The sequence below is a fragment of the Nannospalax galili genome, unplaced genomic scaffold (assembly GCF_000622305.1).
Source record: "Nannospalax galili isolate Female #2095 unplaced genomic scaffold, S.galili_v1.0 scaffold342, whole genome shotgun sequence".
Taxonomy (NCBI): Eukaryota; Metazoa; Chordata; class Mammalia; order Rodentia; family Spalacidae; genus Nannospalax; species Nannospalax galili.
Genome location: NW_008349359.1, coordinates 2,441,777 through 2,456,366, shown reverse-complemented (window position 1 = coordinate 2,456,366; position 14,590 = coordinate 2,441,777). Strand labels below are relative to the sequence as shown.

At 44.9% G+C, this 14,590-nt stretch overlaps 1 protein-coding gene across 3 annotated transcripts in view; it reads right to left on the bottom strand.

Moving 5' to 3' along the window:
* Stard9 (StAR related lipid transfer domain containing 9) overlaps positions 1-14,590 on the bottom strand; it is a 133,127-nt gene that overhangs the window by 35,479 nt on the left and 83,058 nt on the right. For all 3 annotated transcript variants that reach the window (XM_008846832.3, XM_029570257.1, XM_029570256.1), the window contains exons 16-20: positions 10,728-10,907; positions 9,451-9,502; positions 8,991-9,128; positions 8,359-8,441; positions 8,147-8,250 (exon numbers count right to left, since the gene is read on the bottom strand). In XM_008846832.3, coding sequence (XP_008845054.1) covers positions 8,147-8,250; positions 8,359-8,441; positions 8,991-9,128; positions 9,451-9,502; positions 10,728-10,907 — 557 coding nt within the window. The remainder of the gene's footprint in view (positions 1-8,146; positions 8,251-8,358; positions 8,442-8,990; positions 9,129-9,450; positions 9,503-10,727; positions 10,908-14,590) is intronic.

The following is a 14,590-nucleotide window of genomic DNA, read 5'->3' as shown; positions in this document are numbered from 1 at the left end:
TGGCATCTTTCCTGTCTCTCCTTTTGAAGTGTCCGCCACAAATGCCATAACATAAACATGGCCTTTGGCTCTGAAAGGTACCATGCCTTCCTGTAATTTCTCCAGGCAGACAACAGTCTAGCAGTGTGGCAGAAATCCACTTCCATATGTAAATAGGATGCCTCACAAAGCATCTAACAGCCAAAGCTTTTACCACTACCCCCATGGTATAAATGCCTTAGTCTTCTCTTAATGGTCAGAGATTTGGGCTGCAGAGATTTGGGCTGCAGAGAATTGGGCTGCAGAGAATTGGGTTGCAGACAATAAAGCTGTAGCACAGACTGAACTAAGACCTGAGTCTTGTGTCATTACCGGCGGCCCAATCTCTCCGGGGGGCGCACCAATCTCTCCGGGGGGCGCACTCCCTCGTGACCGGCTTACGGACACCCTAGCTTTCGCCATCTCCGTACTCTTCCCTGCGTGGTTCTGTGGCCAGGAACCTCGCATCCTGAGGAATAGTACACGGGTGAAATAGAGATGGGATTTCGGCTGAACAATGCTTCAGTAGCAGAGGAAGCTGTCTGCACCAGAGACTCGGGACTCGAGCCGCTGGGAGAAGCCTGCAGGGCATCCGCAGCCGCGGCCAGAGACGCCTGTGGCCAGACCCGCCAGCGACTAGCCAGGTGTGGCAGGGGCCCCGAGATCCAGGGGCCCGGAGCACCCTGAGATATCCACGCACACCACGCCTGAGGCCCATAGAGACACGGAGAAGCCAACGGGACCAGACCAGCTTTCCCCCAGGCACACAGGCACACGGCGGGGGAGTGCCATTCGGGGAAGTGCGCCCAGAGAGAGCGTGCCCCCCCATATTGGGGGACCCCTGTAATCCCAGCCCTCAAAAGGCAGAGACAGGGGATCTCAGGTCAAGATGGCTAGCTAGACTAGCCAGAATTGGCAAGCTCTGGGATCAATGAAGGACCCTACCTCAAAAAATAAAATGGAGAGCCATTGAGAAAGACCCCATGTCAACTTCAGGCCTCCACACACATGTGCACACCTATACATGTGTGCTCACACACATGAACATGCACGTACACCACACACTATAAATAAATAAAATAAATCAGCTCTGTCCTTTTAAAAAAGAATAAAAAGGTTTCTGCTAAAATCCCCTCAGGAAATACAGCAAAAACTCCAGAAATACTGGGAAGGAAAACTGTGAGTGGAAAATATTATATACATATATTTACATGTATCATGCTTGTATTCCTACTTCAAACTTGGACCACAGAAATGACTGAATTATAAATATGAGCCTACTAGTGAGACCTAGATAAGCCCAGCTAAGACCCACAGAACACCAGATGCCAGAGGCAGGGAGGAGATCTGCACTGTGAATTCCTTGAGTTTACTCAGTTTCCTTCTCTGGCTGTTTCCCCAACCTTCAGATTGACAATTTGCATATTCTTAGAAGACAGCGCCCTCTTCCATTCTGGAAAAGCAGCAGCTCCAATAGTGTCCTCAGTAGCATGGGACTGCAGGGAGAGGCTGTCTGAGATGGCCACAGTGTATCCACCCGAGATGCCACACAGTCTCAGCCAGAAGCACAAACATTATTCAAGCTACCAGGAACAGGTGAAAAAGAAAGGACAATCTCTCATATCATGTCTAAGCACCATTACCAAGGCCAATTTTTCATACCTGTCAGAAAGGGGCCTGACCCTCTAACATCCTAGGTTGCTCTAATGTCCCCTAGCTATTGTCACTTACTTGCCAGGACTCCATTGCACCCTCTACTTTCTTCTCTGGCAGTCCTCCCCAGCTACCTCAGGGTCTGGCAGTATCTGCAGCAGAGTTTAGCAGTGTCTATTTACTATATACAGCAGCAGTGGTGGTGGCAGCAGTGAGCATGCCTCCCAGGTTCTAGGCATTTAAGGGTAAGCCTCCCCACCCCACCCTCACCAAATTCCAAATGAGAAAATGCAAGAATACAGGTAACAGTCTTCAAGGACCAATTCTTGTCTGGTCCATATCACTGCTGCAAGAGAAAAATGAGAGCAGACTGGACAATTTCCTCTGACTCCAAGTGCTGGCTTTTTCTCACAAATGATCCTCCAGAGATAAGTGAAGTACAGCAAGCTTAGGACAAGGGAGGGCCTTGGAGCCAAGCCCAGCTAAGAGTATGAGAGACTGCCCACAAATCCAGATGGGGATCCCAGCTGGCAATGTACATTTTTCTCTACTGTTACAGATTCCACTCCCTGGCCCCTTTGCTTAATTACTGGCTTGAGCACCTCACCACCTAACAAGGGATGGCATCAGATGTTGGCTACAGTGGCTAGACAGGTCCAGACTAGCCTACAGGCCCCTTGGGCTACTGCTGAATGGTGGGGCAGTCTGTGGGAGAGGCCTTGATTCTGAAGTCCTTCTCTGTCCTCTGAATAAAAGAGCACATTTTTGATGTTGATGAAAGGTCATGTCAGTTCCTGTGGGGCTAGAGAGCCCTGAAGATATTTAGAAGGCAAGAGGACACTACAGAGTATGCTGGTGAGGATGGTCAGCTGGGGACAGGGAAGAAAGGAAAGCAGCTTTCCCAGGCAACTTGTCCCCAGAGCCTCATAGCAGTGGGGCCATGGCTGTGTCAGTATTGTGCCCATTCACTGCTCTTTCAGTCCTTACCACAAGATTCCTGGGAAGGAGATGGGAACATCCTTACTTTAGAGGTGAGGAAACAGGCTTGAACATTAAATCACCTGCTAATGTCACATAGCTTTGTTTTAGGACCAGATATAAATCAGTTTCATCTACTTCCAGTGAATGCCTTCTGCATCTGTAGCTCTCTAAGTTGCAGTACTGTGGCCTATAAACTTCTGTTCTAAACTCTGGAAACTCTAGATCTTCAGTGTCTTCTCAATAGAAATCTTACCCCAAGCAGGCTTTCTTCATGGCTTCACTAATAAAAGGGACAAAACAAGAAGTTCAGCCTCAGTTCTAAGTTCTCCTTAGCCTTGATGCTCTTCACTCAATGTCAATTTTTCCAACTTAGATTTTTCACTCTACAGGACTCTCAGACACTTGACCCCAAGACCACCCTCCCTCTCTGCTGCAACATTCTCAACCTGTGAGGATGTGCTGCTGCCCATACTCCCCTACTCCACTATCAGTGTCAGACCCAAGATTGTCTTTATCAGTCATCAAATGCTCCTGGCAGAGGAAAGAGTGGTTAGATCCCTCCGAAGAGGCCAAGGACCATTAGAAATGCAGAGACTCCTGTGTTCAAGGTGCTAGGCAGTCTTGTACCAGTAATCTCACTGGCATTGAGTCCTCTGCTGAACTTTTCTACAGGAAGAAAAGGAAAGTCTCTTTGGCTTACAAGAACAAAATAATTTTTTTTCCTTTGGTCTTCTTGAGACAGGGTCTCCCTGTAGTCCCAGCTGGCCTGGAACTCCTTATGTAGACCAGGCTGGCCTTGAACTCACAGAGATCCACCTCCCTCTGCCTCCCAAGTTCTGGGACTAAAGGCATGTACCACCACACTCGGCAAAAGAATTTTCAGTAGAATACCCACCAGGTAGCTAGGCCTGGAAAAGGGATTCTGTATAGAAATGAAGTAGAAAATCAGTTGCCATCAACCACCTATAAAGCTTGATGGGCAGCTGGTACTTGCATAGGTAAGATGAATGGAAAAGGCAGTTCAGAAGCTGCCTCTGTCCCCAAGGCAGTTTGGTGGACAAGGAGCTGTTTATGAATGGGAGATATGGGGTTGGGGATGTGGCTAAGTTGGTATTGTGCTTGCCTAGCATGCAAGAGGCACTGGGTTTAATCCCCAGAACTGAATAAACCAGGTGTGGTGACACACACCTATAATTCTAGCACTTGACAAGAAGATCACAAGTCCAAGGTCATCCTCAGCTGCACAGTAAGTTCTACAATATCCCAGGCTACACAAGACCCTTTCAAAAAATGAAAGACAGCTAGGTGTGCTAGCACACACCTTGAATCCCAGCACAGAGGAGGCAGCAGTGCTTGGGAGAGGCAGGCCAACCTCTGTGAGTTCAAGGACAGTCTAGTCTACATACATAGTCAGTTCCAGGTCAGCCAAGGATACACAGTGAGACTCTGACTTAAAAAAAAGGGGGGGTGGCAGGGAATGGGAGGACCTGTGAGATGGCTCAGTGGGTAAAGGCACTTGCTGCCAAGCCTGATGACCTGAGTTTGAATACCAGATCCTACATGTTGGAAGGGGAGAACTGATTCCTGAAAGTTGTCTTTGGCCTCCACTATGCAGTGTGGCATGCTTGGGCACACATACACACATGTAGAGAAAATAAGTAATTTTCTTTAAAAAGAAAGAAAAATAATGGAAGACTTACTGTTCTTCCAGCATTTCCTGTGTCTGGAATTGTGCCTGGCACCAAGCTATAACATGGGGTGTGTGTGTGTGTGTGTGTGTGTGTGTGTGTGTGTGTGTATGTATGTATGTGTGTGTCCACCTCCTGCCACACGTGGTGCATACATGCCCTGCAGATAGCTCAGGTTTGTCTTTTCCTCATCACTTCAGGGAACAGGGCAAGGAAGGCAGGGCCAGACCCCCATGGTGGTAGGACAAGAGAGTTTGGGCTAAGGAGAATGCAAGTGTCTGGCTGACTGGAGGCCACTGTCAGGAGACACACATGTGCACACACACTCCCACACAAACCAGCCACGGGATCAAGTAAGAAGCACAATCCGTAGTTCAAGGCAAGTTCCACAAGCCCCTTTTGCCTCCTCACCCATAGAATTGTAGACTCCTGAGCTGTGTTGGAATACATTACTGGTTTAATGAGATTTCAATTAACAAAAACAAATTAAAATCACTTTGGTAATTAAGCTGCTGTGAACCTCGCCAGCAGCTTTCCCTCAGACCTCAGACTTCCATGGGAAGGGAGTGATGGGGAACCCACTGGAGAGTAAGGAGTTGCTTTAGGACCCACCTAAGAGCCAGAGCATCTGGGAGTCAAAAGGATACAGAAGGGCAGCAGTACATAGCCTGCAAAGTGGGCTCGGAACTGAAATTCAAACAGCAGCCTTCCCACTTGGTGGCTGTGTGAGCAAGGGCACATTAATTAACCTGTCTGAACCTCAGACTCTTCATCTGTGAAATGGAGCTAATAATGCCCATGTCTTTTAAGTGCATGAACTTATGGGGAGCTTTTAGAAGGCCTGTGCCACTGCAGGGGTTTCTCACACCAGGAACTTCCCAGCCTCACAGTCTGCAGGGGCCTGAGCCTCAAACCCCTCTTACTCAGTCCCGTCTCTCTGAGTTAGAAAAATGAGGATCCCCTGCCCCAGACTTCCCTTGGAGGTGAGGTTTCTCCAGGTTACAGCCCACCCAAGTTATCATCTATTTGCATCAAAGCTGAAACCTTTCTCAATCATGCCACCTGGAGAATAAATACCCATCTCTGGGTTCATAAGGATCCATATTCTCCCCCTGAAGAAGGCCAGAAAGTTGAAGAGTGCCCACTTCTCCAGCTTCATTCCATAGAAAAGGAAACCCATGTAATGACTTAACTAGTGGCTGAAAGAGGATCCTGGAAGTGGGACAAAGTCCTCACTGCTGACGGAACTGTAAGTCAGTGTAGCCAAGGACAGGTTGGCCACGCTGCAGCAAGGCTTTCCAATAGCCATTCCCTTTCCTCTAACAGTTCTCCCTCTGAGACTGAGTCCCAAGGATACGAACCAAGATGTGTACAAAGTTGTGAGTGCAAGAACGTCCATTCCAGTGTCATTTGTTATAGCAACACACTGAAAGCAATCTAAAAATTCAACAGCCAGGCAAAGACCATGACAGTACATCTATGTTCTGGAATACCTGCAACCATGAGAAAGCATGTACTAGGTGTGTTTGCCAAAGGAAGAGTGCTAGTATGTATACAGACTGCTCCCAAAGTGCTGTTTGAGATTTTGATAACTTCAGAAGAGCAAGTGCTACAACTATTTAAAAATGCCATTTGGAGCCAGCTGTGATGGCTCATGCCTGTAATCCCTGCACTCAGGAGGTAGAAGCAGAAGGATGGCCACAACTTCCAGGCCAGTCTGGTTTACATGGGGATTCCAGTCAGCCAAGAATACACAGGGAGATCCTGTCTCAGAAAAACAACCACCAGAAAAATAAATTTTCTCAGGGCTGGAGAGATGGTTCAGCGGTTAGGAACACTGACTGTTCTTGCAGAGGACCCGGGTTTGAATCCTAGCAACCACATGGCAGCTAACAACTGTCTGTAACTCCAGTTTCAGGGGATCCAATAGCCTCTTCTGTCCTTTGCAGGCATTGCACGACATGGTGCACTTACCTACACGCAGGCAATACACGCATACACATAAAATAAAAATAATAAAAATATTTTTAAAAAAATAAAATTTCTCATTTGCATATTTAAAATAAAATAAAACTGATTTAGAGCTGGGTGTGGTGGTGCAGGCCTTTTATCGAGAGACAGAGACAGAGGCAGATCTCTGTGAGTTCAAGGCCAGCCTGGTCTATATAGCAGGTTCCAGGCCACCTGGGGCTACAGGGAGACCCTGTCTCACAAAGACAAAAAATAAAAATTAAAACAAAACAAAAAAAAGACTCAGGACTAGAAGTTGAAATCAAAGCAGGTAGAGCAGGACCAAGAGAAGAGCCTCAAGGTATTTTCTTGTTCCTATGGTTCCTGTTCTTCTTATGCATAATTCTGGATTTTTTATTATCAGAGGAATAAAAGGGGAGTCTCAGGTACATGTTATCTTTAAAAGCACAGAGGAATCCATATATTCTGACATACACACTATGAGCTCACATAGAGGCAGGCCATAATTTAAGGAGAACTGCAGGGAGGTGAGGTTTAGAAGCTATATCAAAGATGTCTGCTTATACTTCACATTTCAATCTTGTAGACAGGGAGCTACACCTCTTTCAGGGATGAAAAAAGTCAAAATATCAAGCAGATTAACAAATGAGGGCTATGACCACCTACAAACTCAGCAGCTAGCTCAACATCTTCAAATCACTGTGCGAGTCAGTTTCTCATTGCTGTGACAAACACTTGAAAGAAAAAACTTAAGAAAAGAATTTCTCAGCCCACTATTTCAGAGGGTCCAGTCCAGTCTGTGATGGTTAGTTTTTGTCAGCTTGACACAAACCTAGACAAACCTGGGAGGAAGGAATCTCAACTGAGGAATTTCCCTTATCAGATGGACCTGTAGGTTATTTTTTAATTGCTAATTGATGGAGGCCCCAGCCCATTGTTGGCAGTAACATCTCCTGGCAGGTGGGCCTGGGTTGTACAGAAAACTAGTTGAGCAATCCAGGGAAAGCAAGTCAGTAAGCAGCTCTCCTTCATGGTCTCTGTTTCAGTTCCTGCCTCCAGGCCCCTGCCTTGGCTTCCCTTGATGCTAGACTATAACTTGAAAGCTAAAATAAAATCTTGCCTCCTCCAAGTTGTGTTTGGTCAGTAATCACAGCAATAGAAACCAAATTGGAACAGTCCATGGCAGACTGGCTCGACTGCTTGGGCCTAAGGTGAGGCAGAGTGTCACTGTGAGGAGCATGTGCTGGTACAAAGGAGTTCACCACATGGTGAACAGGAAGCCAACAGAAGAGCAGAGAGGGATGTGAAATAAGATACAGTCCCCAAGAACACACCTCCAGTGACCTATTTCCAGCTAGACCCCACCTCTTAAAGGTTTCAGAATCTCAAAGATAATGCCACAAGCTAGAAATTAGGCTTTCGATATGTGAGCCTGGGGCTGGAGAGATGGCTCAGTGGTTAAGAGCACTGGCTGCTCTTGCAGAGGACCCAGGTTTGATTTCCAGCATCCACATGGTGGCTAACAACTTTCAGTAATTCTAGTTCCAGGGGAATCCTACGGCGTTTTCTGACCTCTGAGGGCACTGCATGACATGAGTGCACTTACATACATGCAGGCAACACACACACACACACACACACACACACACACATAAAATAATATGTGAGCCTGTGGGGAACATTTCATATTAGAGCCATAACACTTGCCCAAGTTGACTCAGACTCATCTTGTTCTGACTTTAGCTGTTAGACAAATCACCTCCCTATTCCATGTTGTAATGAACTAAGAAGAAAACACAGGAGACTTCACAATGGTACGAACAGCTGTTTCTCACCTTTCCTTCCAAAGCACAGGGCAGAGGCCCAGTTGTGAGGCAGTGACATCTCCATCCAAGTTTAGCCATTCCAAAGAGCCACTGCTGCCAACAGCCTCTCCAACCTGGAATAAGGAAAAATCAGTGAGCCCCTCAAAAAAACAGAGTATGTTCTTCCTAAAAGAGAAGGAAGAGCAAAGCCATCAACAACCTAGAACTGACAGCCACTTTACCTGCCTTTGCTGCCTCAGGACAGCAGCTTCAGCTGGGTGATTGAATCGGAACTTCTGTGCTTTCCCCAGTGTTATGACAGCTCCTGCAGCACACAGATGAATGAAAATTCAATCCATGATCATCTTGAGTGCATACTGTGAAATAAACTCATGCCTGCAGCAAGGTACTAATTTAGCTAAGTTGACATGTATTAATTATACGTCTCACAATTTTAATCAAATAAACAGCAGAAATTATTATATTCCAAGGGAAAAGAAGCTGAATTCTGGGTAACATAGAGAAATTTCATGGAAATAGAGGACTCTGAGCTCAGTTTCAAAGGACAGGATTTGAACAGATTAATACTACAGATATATTAACAGTAAGTCTTTACTGAGTATAACACATACGGTTAGCCTCACAAAGACAGGCTTTATTCAAGCCTCTGGATGATCCCATTATCATCTCCATTTTACAGCTGAAGAAACTGAGGCTCAGAAAAACAAACACAAGTTTCAGCAAATCTACTCTTGGGTCCTAGAATGAAGAGATCATTCTAGGTGCAGAGGCTTGCTTCATAGAGTTCTCTAGGCCCATGAATTGAAGGCAGACCATCATTCATTCAGATATAAACGGCTGTAGACAGTCCCACCTTGGGTCAGACGGCAGGAAGCAGTGACCTCACGGCCATTGACTGTGCAGCGTGCCCCTTGGGTAGGCCGGAGAATGACTACCCCGCAGGTGCTAGTGATTGTGCAGTGGTCTCTCTCAATCCACTGACCCTGAAGGACTACAGAAGAGGTAGTAGTAAAGTGAGTGTGGGATAATTCAGGGAAATCCCTCTTCCAGTCTTTCTACAAGATCCAACCCAACATCTAGAATATCTCCCCTCCTAATAAGGAACACCCACCACCTGAAAGCACCCAGAGCTCAAAGTCTCCCACTGTGTAAATCTTCTCCTTTGAAGTCCCAGACCCAAAACGTAGCAGCAGAAAGAGAAGCAGACCTTTAACACTTTAAAGATTCCTTTCCTCTTAAAGTACTATAGGGACTCTTTTGACAAAACCTTTCAGGCACAAATAACTATCAGACTCAAATGTGCTGTCACTCACCAATGTCCTGTTCTTGGTCTGAATCAATCCTTCCTATTTTTGTTGTCCCTTCCTATGGGAAAGAAAGAAAGCAATTTAAAGGAACACAGCCCTACCTCAAAGTAGAGTTCACATTTGTATATTTTCAGTGTTCTTTCCTTTCCCATCTCAGCATTTTCTGAACCATTTCTTAACTTCAGTCCAGGCTGTCCTGAACCTCTATCCACTCACGCTACAGCCCAGGAAGACAGGGGCAAATAGTAACAGTAATACACAGCATTTCCTATTTGCAAAACCCAACAAGTGCTAACAAACTCCTTTCTGCCCTGTGACCTGAAGTCAGGGAATAGTTATAGTCACTGGTCTGAAATTCTCTAGTCCAAGGAAGTGGACATGCATTATTGTTCCCCGACCTGCCGACCTCCTGCAAAGCAACTAAGATTACAGCCCAAGTTTGATCCAGGAAATCTCAGAGACTTTCAATGAAAATATATGGATTGTTACCTTGTTAGTCTGCAGGAGGAGGGTAACAGATACCAAATTCTATGAAGGGTAAAGCAAAAATAGGAGAAAAGTAGCTCTAGAATCAAAAGGAACTAGAAGAGAGTACAGAAAAGAGGAGTTAGTGCAAACATCAGTGGATTAGAAGACAAGGGGTCTTCTGGACCTTGGATTATGACACATCTTCAAAAGACCATAAAGCTCTATTTGGAAAAGGCAGCAACATGACAACAAAAATGCTAAAATTAAATTCCCCATTTTTAAGCAGCCTGTATTTGTTGTTTAGAAGTACTGACAGAATCATATTTTTTCTGAAACAAACTGTCCTCAAAACTCCTGAACTCACAGGATCCTCCTGCCTCAGCTTCCTGAGGAAGTGAGATTTTAGGCACATGCTACTTTGTCCAGTTTATTCTGACAGTATTTCTGAGGTTAGGATTTCACACTCCATAACTGAACCTTTGTGCTTCAGGAAGTCCAAAAAGAAGCAAAGAGGCATTACTGTTACCTTAACATGAAGAAATTAAGGCACAGAAATCAGAAGCAAGTTACAGAAAAGCAACAGTGGCAGCTGAAAAACAAATGATTGCTATGATTTCCAGTCTCCTACTCTATTTACACAAAATCCAAACAAATCTCAATTTCTCAGCTGGGTCAGAGTCCTGAGAGCAAACCTGAAGGCTGCTCTATGGCATTAGTCTCAGTTCATAGAAACATGACTGGATGCAAGTTTCAAAACCTCCTTGACTTCTGGGGACAATGACTCAGGGAGAGAAGAGCTGTGCCAACCTCCTCACCTTGAGGTGATAAAGCACAACTCTTGTGCTGAGCATATCATCCTCCAAGGCCATCAGGTGTGGCAGGCTAGAGTCGATGATCACTCCAGCTTTCCTCTTGTTGATGTCCACATGGTAATGCTCCATGAGGACCTGCCAGTCATTCCACCTCTGAGCCCAGTCTTTAGTCAGCTGGTCTATCTGCAGAGATACAGGAGATGATTGTAGACCCTCTGTGTGGGGAGCAGACTAAAGGTCACCCTGACCTGTTACCCCAGTCTTTACTTCCTCATGTTCCCCACTGTTACTATTCAGATCCTCAAAGAGACTCTTGCATCTTCTCCAGCTGTGAGTGGAGTGCTTTGCGTTTTTAAAGTTTTCAATAAGCACATGTCACTTACATAAGTAGAAGCACTCTCAATAAACGTTATGAATAAATTTTTCTTGAGGTGCTAAAGAAATGGTTCAGTGGTTAAAAGCACTGGGCAGAAGACCCAGGTTCAATTCCCAGCACCCACATGGTGGCTAAAAACCATCCATAACTCCAGTTCTGGAGATCTGATGCCCTCTTCTGGCCTCCGTGTGCACTACACACACACAGGGCACTTACATGCAGGCAAAACACTCATATACATAAAATAAATATATTTTATTTTTATTTTATGTGTATGAGTATATTGTCTGCATGTATGCGAGTGCACCCGTGTCATGCAATGCCACAGAGGTCAGAAGAGGGCTTCGGATTCCCCTGGTACTGGAGTTAAGGATGGTTCACAGCTGCCATGTGGGTGCTGGGAATCGAACCCGGGTCCTCTTCAAGAGCAGTCAGTGCTCTTAACCACTGAGTCATCTCTCCAGCCCCAAAATAAATATTTTTAAATGATGGTTTTTTCTTCAATGGACATACATCATTCTTCTTAGAAAAAAATTAATGTGTTAGGAGTTTGAATATGAATTGCCTCCTATAGGCTCATGTGTAAAAGCTTGGTCCCTAGCTGGTGGCACTGTTTGGGGAGGTGTGATATATCTGGAAGGAGATCACTAGGAGCACGCCCTGGAAAGATATACCATGTCCTGGCTCCTAGTCTCTTTCTCTTTCCACTTACCAGCCACTATGTATCACTATGCTCTCCCCACAATGATGTTCTGCCTTAGCACAGGCCCACAGCATTGGGGACAGCAAGCATGGTCATAGAAACCTCTGGAACTGTGAAGCAAAGTAATCATGTGGTTTGTGTGTGTGTGTGTGTGTGTGTGTGTGTGTGTGTGTGTGTGTGTAGAAGTTAGAGGAAGATATCCAGTATCCTGTTCTACCTGGCTTTTTTTATGTGTATGCGTGTATTGCCTGCATGTAGGTGAAGTGCACCCATGTCGTGCAATGCCTGCAGAGGACAGAAAAGGCTGTCGGATCCCCTGGAACTGGAGTTACGGACAGTTGTTAGCTGCCATGTGGGTGCTGGGATTCGAACCTGAGTATTCTGCAAGAACAACCAGTATTCTTAACCGCTGAGCCATCTCTCCAGCCCGCTACCTGGGTTCTGGGGATTTGAACTCAGGTCCTTATTCTTATACAGTAAAACCTCTTACCCACTAGGCCAACTTCTTAGCACTCAAATAAACTTTCTTAATTTACACTTTCTTAGGTATCTGTCACAGCCACAAAATTATTTTTTAAATTAATTGATGTTACTTAGACATCTATGCTTACAGTTTCCCTTTTCTGTCTTATTTTTATGTGTTCCATATTTAGAATTCCTCTTATGATCTAACACTTCTTCTTAAACATGTAGTACCTTGAATTATATAAGTCTGCACCTGGCTCAAATATGCACAAAGCACTGAAGAAATCACTCAGGTTATATGAAACTTGTCTGGTTGACCAGGTAATAATAGGAACAATGATGATGATAAAATACTGAATGACTGATACTAAGTGTGAGGAACACAGGGTTTTATTTATTTTTCTTAAAATTTAAATATTTAGGGGCTGGAGAGATGGCTCAGTGGTTAAGAGCACTGACTGCTCTTACAGAGGACCCGGGTTTGATTCCCAGCATCCACATGGTGGCTACGAACCGTCCTTAACTCTAGTTCCAGGGGAATCCAAAACCCTCTTCTGACCTCCATGACATTGCACGACATGGGTGCATTCACATACATGCAGGCACCATTGATATGTACAAATGCCTATCTATGAGGAACTGTGAGGTGTTTCATAACACTCAAATCAGGGTAAGCATCTCTCCTCAACAGTCACATCTTTTGGTAGTAAAAGCATTCATAGCCCTTTGCTCTGCTGTGACAAATATCCTGCATATAACTGTTACTTCAGTTGTCCTACTGAGCCACAGCTCACAAGAGGTTCCTTGCTCCTTTTTTTCTTTTTCCACACATGTATATAAAGTATTTTGCTCATACTTACTCTCTTAGCCTCTCCTATCCCCCTCCAACTTCTGCAGATCCCCTCAGAGTTTTAAAAGTTATTAACACTGGGCATGATGGCACACGCCTTTAATCCCAGTACTTGAGAGGCAGAGGCAAGTTGTAACTCTGTGAATTCTAGGCCAACTTGCTATGACACTGTCTCCAAAAAAACAAACAAAAAAAGTAAATATACTAAACTTTAGAGACCTTAGGCTAGGACCAGCGGAGGGACAAGAATGAACTGTGTAGATGTAAGGTCCTTTGCTTCTTTTTGGCAGAAACTGATAAGACAGGACCCTTAACCTGGGAATGGAAGAGCCTAGAACACTCAGAAAATGGATTTCAGAAGCTAATTCTCTCATAAAGGAAATACTTAAGAAAAACTCAACAAATTTAGGTACAGGTATTTAAAGTACTTTAGAAATATTATTTAAATGTTATTAATTATTGAATTGGATTGGGGGGGTCTTTTTTTGAGTCAGGGTCTCCCTGTATCTCCAGCTGGCCTGGAACTCACTATGTAGACCAGGCTGACCTCGAACTCACAGAGATCCACCTGCCTCTGCCTTCCGAGTGCCAGGATTAAAGGCAGTGCCACCACACCCAACTTTTAAGTTGGAATTTTTAAAGCCAATGGAACTATATGTTCCTGTAGGTACCTGTAAAGGGCTGGCTTGGACTGGGACCTCTGGCATTAGTATAGGGCTAGGTATTCTGCTGACCAAGGATTTGGTGTTCAATCAATCAATATATGCCAGTTAACTGATTTACTGACTAGAAAATAATGATTTTTCTAGGCTACTTACACTATCCAAAGGGAATTATCGTGAACCTGAGAAAATAAAACTGCCTTACAGTACAGCCAGCCTGGCATGCTCCCAGGAAACCCTGCTGAGCATACCTCCTCTCTGGCCTGCCTTCATCTCCCACCCCTTTACTATCGAAGGTCATATGGCAGCAGAGAGCACATTCAAGTCTAGCTCATCTAGCCTAGACAATGTAAAAAAGCTAATAAGCTTGGAATGATTTTCACCCCTTTACTCCATCCTTTATTATAAATATAAAGAGCGATGTTATCTTCTGAGCCAGACATATGGCTGAGCAAGAAAATGTGACAAACTTCTGAATGTGTGATGTAGTCGTGAAGTTTAGTTAGGGGAGCAAAATGTTCCTGGGGCCAGGATATTTTAATAACATATAAAAATGATACATCAGAATGTGAGGATGTGGGAGATTTGGTTGAAGGATCTAAATCTGTGACAAGAAAAAAATAGGAAGGAAGGAAGCAAGGAAGGAAGGAAGGAAGGAAGGAAGGAAGGAAGGAAGGAAGGAAGGAGGAAGGAAAGGCTAGGATGAGCAAGATGATTCAGCAGGTAAAGGCACTTGTCAAGCCTGATAACTTGAGTTCAAACCCCAGGACCCACATGTGGAAGACAAGAACTGACTCCTACAAGTGCTCT